Consider the following 12,769-nt stretch of genomic DNA (forward strand, 5'->3'; position numbering starts at 1 on the left):
TCCACTTCCAACTAGAGTGATACAGATTGGGAGCTTATCACATGGCACTTAGGAGATGGTCTTTGGATGAGACAGGCTTGAGGTGGGCTTTGGCACTTACTAGCCGCCCAATCTTAGGTGGGATTCTTGCTCTCTGAGCCTCAGTTTCTCATCTATAAAACAGGGCTAAGGAAATTACTTACTTTGTTGTTGGGAGGAATCAATGACTCATGTCTGAAAAGAGCTGAGCCTTGTGCCTGGAATATGAGCGCTCAATAAATGTGAATATGTCAGTGGTTTTACTGGAATGGGCTTCCAGGTGAGACTTCATTTGAACTAAGAGGTCGTGTGTGTGTGTGTGTGTGTGTGTGTGTGTGTGTGTATCCTGGCCCTCCTTAGTTTCAAGATTCTATTTCTCAAATAATACCTTCCCATCCAACACTCCTCCATTCTTCCTTCACTGATTTTCCTTCCCTTTTATTTTTTTTTCTCTCAACAATTAGGCGGCTTCTCCAGAATTTCATCACTTCTTGTTCCTTACTTAAATGCAACATCCTCTGGTTTTTTCATGCAAAAATGGGAAGACTAAGTCCACACAGTCTGAGATGAGTTAGTGGCTTATAAAGTGACTCATTGGGTTGACATCCCAACTCCCCCACCTGCCCCACTCCCAGGGGTCCCCCAGTCCGTTGGGCCACAGCATGAGGATGCAAAGACCCTCTGCCAAGGCCAGCCGTCTAGGGAAGAAGGGTGCATGTGGCCAGAGGCTAGACTGGGGTGAGTCTCAGAGAGGCTGCATTAGGGAAGATCTAGTAAGTGGAGAATTCCTGGGGACACTCTGGAGAAAAGAGGGGCTGGGGCTGCTCTGTGGGCCCTCTGAAGACGCCAGGATCCCCAAAGCCTTCCTTTCCCCTTCTCTAGGTACAGTGCCAAGGAAAAAGACTGTTGTTGAAATGAAATGAATACACAAAATATAAGAAACACATCAAGATGCTAGCAGTGGTTGATCTAATAGAAGAATTTTTGTTTTGGGCAAATGTGGTCATATTGCTTGTATAATAAAATTTAAATATTTAAAGTCAATTATTCTAATCAGTTGTGCTCAGCCAAGAAAACAGACAAAAACCTAGAAAAAGACCGTTTGGGCTCCCACTGAAAAGTAGCATGTTTTCAAAAGACCATTAAAAGAGAAAATAGGGGACTTCCCCGGCGGTCCAGTGGTTAAGAATCTGGCACTTCCACTGCAGGGGGGTATGGGTTTGATCCCTGGTTGGGGAACTAATAAGACCCCACATGCCGTGCAGTGCGGCCAAAAAAAAAAAGGGAAAATAAAAGCATCATGGACATCCAGTTCCCCACACCTGGATGAGGATGAGGACGAGGACGAATGAAGAGGGCTTCTGAAAGCCACCAAGAGGACTGAGGTCCTTACCTAGCAATTGTGGTGATGCAGAATGACCACTCCACGGCAGTCGGGAAACCTGCTTCTAGTTCTCTGCCACTAACTTGCTGCATGACCTTAGGCAAGTCAGGTCACCTCTCTGGGCCTCAGTTTCCTCATCTGTAAAGTGAGAGGACTTGGTTAACTTAAAAAAATATGTACCAGGCCCTTACTCTGTGCACTGTGCTGAAGCTGTAATTAAACAAAGGAATGAACATTTATTCAAAAAACATAGAGTAACTACTCAATGTTACTGGGCATTGTGGTTGCAGAGATGAACGAGTCAGCATCCTGGCCATCGAGACATTCACAACGTGGTCAGGGAGACAGGGAGCAACAAGAAATGGCCAACCGCATGCTCAGTGCAGACAGACATGTTGGCACAGAAAGGAGCAGCCTTTTCTGGTGGGGCTGGGCGGGGGAAATGGCACGGAAGAGGCCTGAACTAAATCTTGGGGGATCCTTGGCCCCCACTGTCAAAGACTGTACAGTCTAATCAAGGGCTGGGACAAATACCCAAACATCTACCACGGAAGGCAGAGTGAAGCCACCACAGGTAAGCCAAGTTCAGAGTGGAGGGGAAGCCAAGTTCAGAGTGGCGGGGAACCCATGTGGCTTGGGCAGGGTGGGGGAGGGGCAGGCAGAAGACGGTCAGAGAAGCTTGTGGGGTGGGGGGAATGGCATTGAGATAAGGCTTGAAGGATGCAGAGAGCTTCCTGAGAGCGCTGGGGCGCTGAAGAGGCATTCTTGATGAGGAGCCTGAGCAAGTAAAGGCATGTTGTGGGCTGTCGGGGCATAGCTGGGACAGCAGGCAGGCCAGGAAGTGGGGACTGACAAGGCTGGAAGCTAACTGTGGGCATCGTGATGAGAGCCACTGAGAATGACAGGCCCCGGGCCAAGCGCTCCACATCCTCATGCCAGTTCTTGGAGGTAGGTTCCCGCACTACTTCCCCATTCTTTAGGATAAGGACACAGAGGCTCAGAGAGGTTACAAAGTCACACAGCTGATGGATGGCAGAAATAGCCCTTAACCCAGGTCTGCCTGATGCCCCACCCTGACTCCTTACCACTGGAATGCTAGGCAGCAGCATTACCGAGCTCCTCCCATCCAAGGTACCACTGTCCCAGTGCACCTGGCCTGGCATTGTACCAGACATGTGGGTACCAAAGGTCATGCCTTAACCTTGGAAGCTGGTTCGATTCAGCCGTTTCCACTTGGGCAGCTACAGGACTATCAGAATCACCTTCACCAGAAAAGAGGGGATGGGACAGGGCAAGAAATATTAGAATTGCTGAGGGGTTTTGTGCTCCACTGTCCACTGGTCTCATTTATTGTTGTTCTACAACGGTGTAGACTGGCTCCCTTCCAGCTCTTCTCCCGTCAGCCTAGTGTCGTCATGACCCCAGGGCAGATCACTCTGCCTTGACTAGGGTGGTTGGTCTTTCTTGTTAGGTTCCTTGTACACTCGGATGCTATCCAGGTACTGCCGGACGTTCATGGATTCCCGTCGCCAGCGCCCCAGCTTTCTGAGCTGGTCTGTCATGAATTTTTTTTTCAGGTGGTCATACAAGTGGCCCATCTTTTTCTTGGTCTCGTCTGAAGCTCTTGTCTTACAAAAAACAGAGGTGAGTTTAGGATGAAGAAGCCACTTCACAGTAAGAGAGGCATCTGTGCTCCTGATATGAGGGTGGAAAAGGAGCCAGCTAGACCCAATATTTCATCAATAATTTGGCTCACAGGGAGCCTCAGTTTCCCTATTTTAAAGTGAGGGCATTGAGCTAGGTAACTCCTATGGTACCTTCTGACAGTCTGCAGCCTCAGAGCCTGATTTTGACCTAACATCTCTATTTGAAGAGTGGTGAGAAAGAGGGGAAGGGAGGAGGAGAAAGCGTGCCCCCACATATTGTTGGTGACACCCCCTATGTCACACTGAACTCTACTTATTTATTCTATTCTACCATTTCTATCCTGTCCCCAACAAGACTGCTAGCTTTGGGAACGCATATCCTTTGTCTTATTCATTTACTTATTCCAGTGAGGTAGCTGTGGAGAGGATACTATGAAAAATCAGCTGCAGGTCTTCACAGCAACTACACATAGTCAGGAAGGTGGGACACATGCCCAGATATTTCTAAGCAAGGCACAGAGTGATTGCACTTTTACTATGGATCAGGGTCTCTTGACCTTGGTACTACTGACATGGGGCCAGGTAATTCTTTGTGGCGGGGGGCTGGCCTGTGCATTGTAAGATATTTAGCAGCATTAGCATCCCTGGCCTCCACCTACTAAATGCCAGTAGCACCATCCCACTCTCACTTGTGCTACCAAAAAGGCCTCCAGACAGCGCCAGAGTCCCTGAGGAGCAAAGCCGTCCTGGTTGAGAACAGTGGCCATAGATAAAGGGATACCGGCCATCATCCACTGTTCTCAGAGCGTTGCTGAGAGGATTCCCAAGACACTAGATCTTAGCTGCCCTCCTGGAGGCCCTGAGAAGCCAGTGGCTAGCCAAAGCTGGGAGCACTTTGCGGGGGAGAGAGAAAGACTGCCACGCTGCCACTCAAGCCTCTCAAATCTACTGAGTTCCTACAAGCTGGGCCCTCAGCAAGTCACTGGGTCTACAGAGAAGACAGTCCCTGTCCTTAGGGAGAACATCCTGCACCATGGTCAGTCAGACCTGGGTTTGCAAGTCCACAATGACACCCCTTAGTGAAGTTACTCCATCTCTGAGCCTCGGTTTGCTGAACTATTAAATGGGGTAATAATACATAATGGACATTGTGTACCCAAAACATGTAAGGGCTCAATATAGCTTCAAAAGGAGAACTTCTGGATGGCTGGAGGATGGCACATATAAAGCCAACTCAAGAGAGTTTCCAATTATATCTCACAGATCCTCACCCCACTTACCAGAGGTGCAATATCTCCAAACCCACTGGTTATAGGGGTTGGCCCCCAACCCATCCTGGGCCAGTCAGAGTAGCCTACACTACCTGACCACAGTGACTGGGGCATGGACGGGCCCGTGACCCAACTTAAGCCAACTGGAGTCCTTCTCCAGGATTTGTCTAACATGACCAACGGTGGAAGCACTCCATTTCCTTTCTGGGCTACAGGCCAGGGTTTCCTGTGGCCATGCTCCCCAGGGACAGCCAGCCTGATGATGATGCCAACATGCAGAAAGCAGCAGAAGGGGAGCTGATAGGAAGAGTGGAAGACACATCCAATGGCATTGGAGCCCCTGCCATCTCTCATCCCAAACATTGGTGACCCTGCCCTATCTACCCTCGATTATGTAAACTCATCATTCTCTATTTTGCTTGAACTAGTTCAAGTTCAGTTTGTGTCACCTGCAACTGAGAGGATCCCAATAGATCCTATTTTACAAATGAGAAGAGTCCTGGAGGAAAAGTGACTCCCCAAGTTCACACAAAGCTGGCCTGCCCATGTCCAAGTCCACACTATTGCCACTACACCATGCCACTGGAAGTTTAGCAGAGGGAGAAACACCCAGGCCTCCAGTCTTCTTTTGGTCTCTGTGACCCTTAAGAGGATCTGACACCATCTCTTACATCTTTCCCACTGTTTTCAACGTCAGAATCCCATGCGCCCATCCAGATTTGGTCCTGGAACATGGAGGGAGGTTCAACAGAGTCAAGAAGGGGACAGCAGCTCAACTCTGGGCTGTCTGCTCTGCTGGAAGAAACGAGTACGTTCTCAGAGTCCATCGTGTTCACTAGCCTCTTCCTAGTGCCCAAAACAGTGCCTGTCCCAAGCAGGCCCCAAAGATGTATTTAATGAATTAATCAGGGTCTGTGGGATGATGACGCTGCGGTTTCCCTCTTCTTCTGAGGGCTTCTGGGTAAGCAGGTCAAACCCTTCTTGTCCATAAACAAAAAGTAGAAGAGCCTCAGTTCTCATGTGGATAGTGGGGGATAATCCCTGAAGGAAAAAAATGACTAAATAGTGTCAATGCCACTTCAAGCTCTAAGAGCCAAGACTTTTTATGGGAGATAGTAGGAATCCATTCAGGGAGTCCCTAAATAGAAAGCTAATGTACTTTGAGGGAAAAAAATGCCACCGGAGCCAAGAGACATGGAGTGCTCCTTGGTTCCCTCAGCCCAGGAACAGCTGTGACACCTTGGGCAAATCAGTAACCCTGAGTCTCAACTGCCTCCTCTGTAAAATGGGCTTGTATTAGAGTACTTTGATGGTTTCCTATCACCTCTAAGATCTGTGATCTCCCCGCAAGGTTTTGGGGAGAGTGAAATGAACATGGATCAAGCCACTAACACCCTCTAATGCAAAAGCTTGTGACAACTTTACCTCCATCTCATAGATTCGTTGTGCACTGAGGTTGTCACGAATAATCACCCGAGATAAGTGGCTCTTGGGTAAAAATTTTTTCACTGCTGCTTCACTGGAATTCATTAAGCTGGAGAGGGAGCAGAAGGTGGTACAGGCTTGATGGCTAGGCCAGGGCTAGGGCAGGACCTGATCTGATGGGATCCTGGGGTAGTGGCTGAGGCTTCCCCAAGTTTCTTGGGAGAGGCACCACCCTGTCACAGTTGTCAGAGGAGCAAGGGAGTAGGCCTAGGTTTCTTCTTGTAGGAAATGTGCGCTAAATGGGTGTTTCTTGGATGCTGAGAGGGAAAACCATCCTGAGAAGGATGTAGAAAGGTCAAAGTAATCCACAGGAGAAGTGTCAACAGGGATTCAGAACTGTCCACAGGAGCAGTCATCTTAAGAAAACGCAGTCTGAAATGGGAGGCGAGGGTCTTAGATGAAAGAAGCAAAGTCAAAGGGATGAATCTGAGGGGGGTTGAGGTGGGGCGGGGCACTGCTCAAGCCTAGGTATAAGGGGGATCTGGGTGGGGGAGGTCAGAGGAAACAGGAAAAAAGAGAATAAAGTGTTTGGACAGAGGTTAGGTTGGTTGATGGGGGAATTCTAAGGGAAAAGGTTTTGGGAAAAGTCTGGAAAAGTGAAGGAAGTTTGGGGTGGACAAGGACTTGAGGAGACTCTGGAGAGTGAGGGTAGAAGTTGGGATGGGATGGGGTGTGATGGAATGGAGCCAGGTGCTCCAGGCTGAACTAGAGATAACAATTTGGTCAAAATGAGGAATTGGTCAAAAATGGATAATACTAGGCCTTGAGTTTTCACTTTTTGATAATTTGGTGACACCGTGAAGTGGTTTTGCAACTACATAGATATTTTTGCCCACTTAAATATAATTACTCAAAATATTTTCTTTCTAAAATTTGGAAACTACCTAAATATACAATAGGGAAGCAAATGAATAAATTGTGCTTAGGTATACAATAAAATATTACACAGTTATGAATAAAACAGACATTCAAAGTGTATTGGGTGGGGGAAAAAAGATTACAAAATAGTAAACTTTTTTGTGACATATACCCCCCACCCCCCTGCAAAAAAAAATGTGAAAGCATGTTGCAGACATATATATGAGAAGAGATCTGGAACAATATACACCAACATGGTAACAGTGATTGTCTCTAGCCATTCATTTTGCTTGCCTGGTTTTTCTATGATAAGTGTATATTATTTTGATAGGACAAAAAAATAGGACAATTTTTAAAGGATAAAACATTTTGAAGGACTAAAATTTTTTTTTCCTAATTCATTTTCAGCCAGTTTGGAAGTGTGGTTTTATGAATGTTTTTACATTTACAAACTAGTAGAAACAAACACCCCTTATCTCCTATTTACGTTTTTTCTGACAGCAAAGACATGAGGTGTTGGAAGAGGCTAGTTTAGAGATCAAGATGCTCACAAAACACAAGTCTCCCAAATTCCGTTAGAAAAACAAACAAAAAAAGACCTAAAATACTTAAAGACACATGAAACAGTCTTCACCCACTCAGCGGTGCACCAAATTTACCATTACTTCCTGGGAAGGGGGGAAAAAGGCAGTTTTATGGAAATATTCCCTTTCAAGTAATAATGATCATTTTGAACCAAATTGCTTTCCAAAGCAAGGTCTCTGTGGGAGCCTGGAGGATGCTGTGAGGGGGCTGTGACATGGAGGAGGGGAGGGGAAACGGATCTGTGGGGATTGGGGCCCGGCTGAGGGAACTGGGGGCTTTCCCTGGGCCACTGCGGAAAGTAGAGGCTGAGGAGGGGAGTGTCAGGCCTGAGGGGACCTGCGCCTCATCAGGTTCTAAGGAAGTTCAAGCCTCGGCCCAGAGGGCGCTAAGGACCCTCGGGATACACGACGTCAAACCTGGGAGACTAGAGGGCCGGGCCCGCGGCGATTCGGAGGATATGTGGGTTGGAGGTGGGAATTCCAGACTCCCCTAGAGTCTGGACTGAGGGCGTTCGGGCTCCACGGCGGGCGAGGCGCGGGGCTGGGAAATTCAGACTCTCCTGGGGTCTAAGAAAGGGCCGGGTCTGAGGGGCCCGAGGCTCTGGAGAGCCAGGGCCAAGGTCCCCGCGGCCGGCTTAGGGAGCAGGGGTCTGAGGGAGTTCGGCTCCCTCCGGGGGCCCGGGCTCTGACGAACGCTCTGGGCCCCCGGGCCGCACCTGAAGAGCACCGGCGACTGAGCGGTCCGCGGCCGCAGGAAGCAGATCTGCGGCTTGGTCAGTACGTGAACGTGCGGGCGGCTGCCGAGCCTACTGCGCCGGAAGAAGGCAGAGGCCGGGCTGGTGCCAGAACTGGTGGTCGCCTGAGGGGCCACCGCACAGGCAATGGGCGAGCCTAGGTTCCATGTGACGGAGGGCCTGGGCTGCTGGCTAACTGCAGGATTCTCTCCTTCCACCTTAGAGAGCGACTCGGGAACGGGAGCCAGGTCGGTACCCAAGCTCTGTGAGCTGGCGCAGACGCGGAGCGAGCCTCTGCGCAGACGCGAGGCGCTGACCACCGCGCGTTGCCCGGGAGACGCGAGAGGAAGGCGGGACCGGGGTGGGGGTGGGGGGCGGGCCTTGTGCGCAAAGCCCCGAAGGCTGCGGACGCGGCAGGATTGTCCCTCGGCGGCTGCCGTGGTGCGGCCCGGTGCGTTGCCGTGGAGACTGGCTGGGGGACAAGCTGCTGGTTGCAGCGCGCAGAGCAGACCCTACTTCTTGACTAGGACTGCTGTGGTCCCCGCGTGATCGCAGGGCGGGTAACCGGGTGAATCGGGCGGGGCAGCTCCGGGACGGGGAGACGAGGCCTGGGTGTCTCCGGAGACCCAGCACGGCCCATTCCTCCCCGCGACGAGGGACCATTGCTATGGAAACTGGAGCACCGGGCCGGCGGGGACTGTGGCTCCTGGGTCGCGACCGGTCTTCTCTCACCTGGAGACCCTCGCCCAAGGTTGTTTCCTGAACTAACCTGACCTCCCGCCCGCGAGAGAGAGGTAAGACACCGAGGTCTTGACACTGAGCGGGCGAAGAAGCCCATTCCAACGCCAACTCCCTAGGAAACCTACCTGACTCACCCCTGGAAGCGGCCCCTTTCTCCCGTCAACCCTTGTACTTTGTTCCACGTTTATAACCCAGTATTAACGAAAACTCCGCGGTGTTTGCCCACTTTTCCCACACATAATGAGGCCAGAAAGACCGGCTTTTGAACCTTGCTTTGTGACCCTAGACAGGTCCTTTTCCCCACTCTGCCTCACCTTCCCCGTGTGTAAAATGGAGATGATAACTCCAGACACCGGCTCGTTATGCTGTTTTGGAGATTGAACCAAAGGCTTTGTACGCTATAAAATGGTGAAACTGAGATGCTGCCGAGTCGCTCTTTCTCGCTCTCCCTCCCCCTCACGCTAAACGTTCTTCAGATCTTTGTGTCATTTCTTCAGGCGATCTTCGCACTCTGTAGCCCCAGCCTGAAATAAATACCATTATTCTTCATTCCCATAATGCCCTGCATCTTAACTTCCCTAACAACAGCAACAGTAGTTATCATTTGTAAATAAATGTGCCAGGCCCTGTTGTTAAACACTTTACCCAGGTTACCTCATTTAATCCTCAGAAGATTCTTATAAGGTAGGCACTGTTATCCCTATTTTCCAACTCTGTGGTGCCCATAATTGCCTGTTTAATGTCTGTCTCTCCCACTAGACTTTGAGCTCTGGGGCGGGGGGGCATGGCTGACTTGTACATTTCAGTATCCCCAGCACCTACTACAGTGCCTGATAAATATTTCTTGACTAGCATGAAAATGACTTTCCTCTCATTACTACCCTCACCTTGCAGAGCAGTGTCTCCTCTGCACACTTTTTGTCCCTGTGATGAACAGCAGTCTCCCCTATTCCTGTTGCCCACTGGGTACTAGTTTTGGGGGCCCTCAGTCCACTTCTCTCTGGGTTTTCAGATGATGAGGATCCGGAACATTCCTTAGCATTTAGGCTTCCAACTGGGTGAGGTTGGGGGTGGGGCTCTTCCCCTACCCTCACAAGACTTTTAGAACAAACCAACCCCATCTGCCCTACCTGGGGTGAGCCTATTGCATTGGACTCTGGGGTACTGGCAGGTGGGATTTGTCTATGCAGCCTTTGGCCTTCCTTTCCAGCAGCCTAAGAACCACCCTCACCTCCACCCAGCTCCTCCCCAAAGTTCTAGAGAAACATGGCCAGAGACCTCATCTTTTCCAGAAAACCTCTCAGGAGGCAGAGTTGTGGTTGTTGGAGTCATTTCTTCACTTAGCAAATATTTTTAAGCACCTACTTGTGGGGACACGCAACTGGGCACTGGTGATATGGTAGGAGTGAAGATAGACACAGTGATATCCAAAGAGAACTCACAGACAGATCACAGAAAAAGCACTTCTTCAGGAAATGTTAGGAAGCAGGGCACATAGGGCCTTCCTGGAGCCGGGACTTGATCAAATATGGGGGAGGGGTGTAGTTCTGGAAGGTTTCCCCGAGGAAGTCACCCTTGGCTAAGATCCCAATGCTCAACAGTCCTCTGCTGAATGGAACAGATTAGGACCTGACAGGCTTGTAAGGAAAGGGGGTTCTAGGATGAGAGCAGGAAAGGCCCTGGGCCAGAGAGGACCACTGTCCATACAGAACTGTAAGTGGCTCAGCCCAGCCAAGGCCCTTCAGGATGTGGGAAAGGTTAACAGGAGGCTGAAGAGATGGGCAGAAGCTGGGCCACAAATTGCCTTGACAGCCAAGCTTAGGGGCTCCATCTCATCGTGACAGTGGGCAGCCACTGAATTATGTTAAGTGGGGGGACAGAACTTTGGCTCCTCATTTATCCCTTCTCCCTCTTTGCAGTTTTCTATGGACACAGCCTAGCAGGAAGATGCAGCGTCTATGTCTCACTGGCCGCTGACCCACCGGCCCGATGACAGCATCTCCGTGTGCCTTCCCGGTTCAGTTCCGGCAGCCCTCGGTCACGGGCCTCTCACAGATCACCAGCAGCCTGTATATCAGCAACGGGGTAGCCGCCAACAACAAGCTCATGCTCTCCAGCAACCACATCACCACGGTCATCAACGTCTCAGTGGAGGTGGTGAACACCTTATACGAGGACATCCACTACGTGCAGGTGCCTGTGGCTGACACACCCATGTCGCGTCTCTGTGACTTCTTCGACCCCATTGCAGACCACATCCACAGCGTGGAGGTGAAGCAGGGCCGCACCCTGTTGCACTGTGCCGCCGGCGTGAGCCGCTCGGCCGCCCTCTGCCTTGCCTATCTCATGAAGTACCATGCCATGTCCCTGCTGGATGCCCACACATGGACCAAGTCATGCCGGCCCATCATCCGGCCCAACAGTGGCTTTTGGGAGCAGCTCATCCACTATGAGTTCCAGCTGTTTGGCAAGAACACTGTGCACATGGTCAGCTCCCCCATGGGAGTGATCCCCGACATCTATGAGAAGGAGGTCCGTCTGATGATTCCACTGTGAGCCATTCCACCAGCCCCTGCCCCAGGGTCAGAGGTACAGATCTGCCATTGATCCTACACCAAGATCTGTACTTAAAACGTTCTACTTTCACTGATACAGAAAAACCAGATGATGCCTTTTTTAAGGGCAAGAAAAAAGGAAGGGTACTACAGCTCTTAATCTTATAATTCATAACTTTAAAGATTCAGCTTATTAAATGTAAGATGGTGAAGATAAGTTTCCTACCCTGCAAGTGACAGCTCATGGCTGCTGACCAGAGGGGAGAGTGAACCAAATGGACAAGCACCCAATGCATATGGCAAGTTTGGTATTCTGCAGCCCTCCCCACGACCGACCAACCCAGGAATGAGTCTGCCACAATCCCGCCTCATTCTTTTGAACACGAAGCCAGCCTTAAGCATCATGGCACCTCCCATGCTTCTCACAGTAAGTGCCAACCTACTGGATAAGTAGCCTTCAAGCGGTACTCCAGGAGCCCTGGGGGCCCCAAGCCAACCCTGCTTCCACCTTCAACTCTGGTCTTCTAGGTTGGACTTACGCATAAGATAGTTTTCAAAGGAAGCATTCCATTGTATAAAATTTCTTAAAAAACATTTCTTTTTGAGCGCTGTTGTACGTGGCAAGATCCCCTACCAGCCTTTGATGAAAGGTGGTATTAGTCTCCATCTCGGGGCACGTGTGGAGAGCAGGCCTGACATCAGGCTCAGAGGTTCCTCTCACAGGCCTCGGCTCAGAAGGCTGGAGCTGTGGACCGGAACCCAGCCTGGTCACCTCCTGCCTGTGTGATGTGGGGCCTCTTGGAGCCTCAGTTTCCTCGTCCAGGCGATGACAGCCCTTTCCTCACAGGGTTGTCATGAAGATTCAGTGCTTCCTTAGCACGGTGCCTGGCACATGGCAGGTGCTTGGTGTAACTGGCAGCTCGCATCACGAATGATACTCTGGCCCTGCTGCCCCGGGTCAGCAAGTCGTCTTCATAACAGCAGCTTCCCGATCTGCACACAGCCCTTTATTGCTTAGAAAGTGCTCTTCCAGAAAGTCATCCTGTGTGGGAGAAAAATGCTTTCAGTCCTTTCAGACCCTGCCTTTAAGGAGGGCTAGACCTCGAAGCCTTTTCAGACTTCCCATTGGATTAAGCACAATGTTTAATCCATGCGCAATCTGTGACTCCTAGAACAAGGAGCACACTTCCAGCTTCCCCCAAAGGGCCTTGTTTAGATTGCTGATCGTTAGAGCCAGTGCCCTGGTCTGGCTGACCGCTGGGGTCCAGTGGGGTATGTGCCAAAGGGATAAATGAGTGGGCCCTACCAGTAGGCCCTGAAATCCAGGATTGTTCAAACCCCCCAGGTGTGTGTGGATCTGGGTCAAGAGCAGCTATTCTAATCCAGAGATTTTCAGACAAACAGTACATGGGCCAGTCAAGAGCACAACTACTCTGTGGGTCAGAGCCCACTGGAGGCCAAATGCTCCTTTTCTCCAAACCTGCCCCACCCTC

General features: G+C 50.5%; 2 protein-coding genes across 3 annotated transcripts; one reads left to right on the forward strand and one right to left on the reverse strand.

The window, feature by feature from the left end:
• Window positions 1–1,653: 1,653 nt before the first annotated feature.
• C19H5orf52 (chromosome 19 C5orf52 homolog) lies at window positions 1,654–8,818 on the reverse strand. The gene is made up of 4 exons (XM_028480528.2): window positions 8,755–8,818; window positions 7,963–8,452; window positions 5,740–5,853; window positions 1,654–3,025 (listed from the first exon to the last, which is right to left on the reverse strand). The coding sequence occupies exons 1-4, from the start codon at window positions 8,816–8,818 to the stop codon at window positions 2,848–2,850; spliced, it is 846 nt and encodes a 281-aa protein (XP_028336329.1). The 3' UTR covers window positions 1,654–2,847.
• On the forward strand, window positions 8,445–11,817 carry DUSP18 (dual specificity phosphatase 18). Of its 2 annotated transcripts, none has more exons than XM_007128682.4 (2): window positions 8,445–8,774; window positions 10,641–11,817. In XM_007128682.4, the coding sequence occupies exon 2, from the start codon at window positions 10,711–10,713 to the stop codon at window positions 11,275–11,277; it is 567 nt and encodes a 188-aa protein (XP_007128744.1). In that variant the 5' UTR covers window positions 8,445–8,774; window positions 10,641–10,710; the 3' UTR covers window positions 11,278–11,817. The 2 variants fall into 2 exon arrangements, with proteins under 2 accessions (XP_007128744.1, XP_028336146.1); XM_028480345.2 differs by lacking the exon at window positions 8,445–8,774 and having other exon boundaries at window positions 9,555–10,875; window positions 10,986–11,262.
• The last annotated feature ends 952 nt before the right edge of the window (window positions 11,818–12,769 follow it).

This window comes from Physeter macrocephalus, chromosome 19 (assembly GCF_002837175.3).
Source record: "Physeter macrocephalus isolate SW-GA chromosome 19, ASM283717v5, whole genome shotgun sequence".
Lineage (NCBI taxonomy): Eukaryota > Metazoa > Chordata > Mammalia > Artiodactyla > Physeteridae > Physeter > Physeter macrocephalus.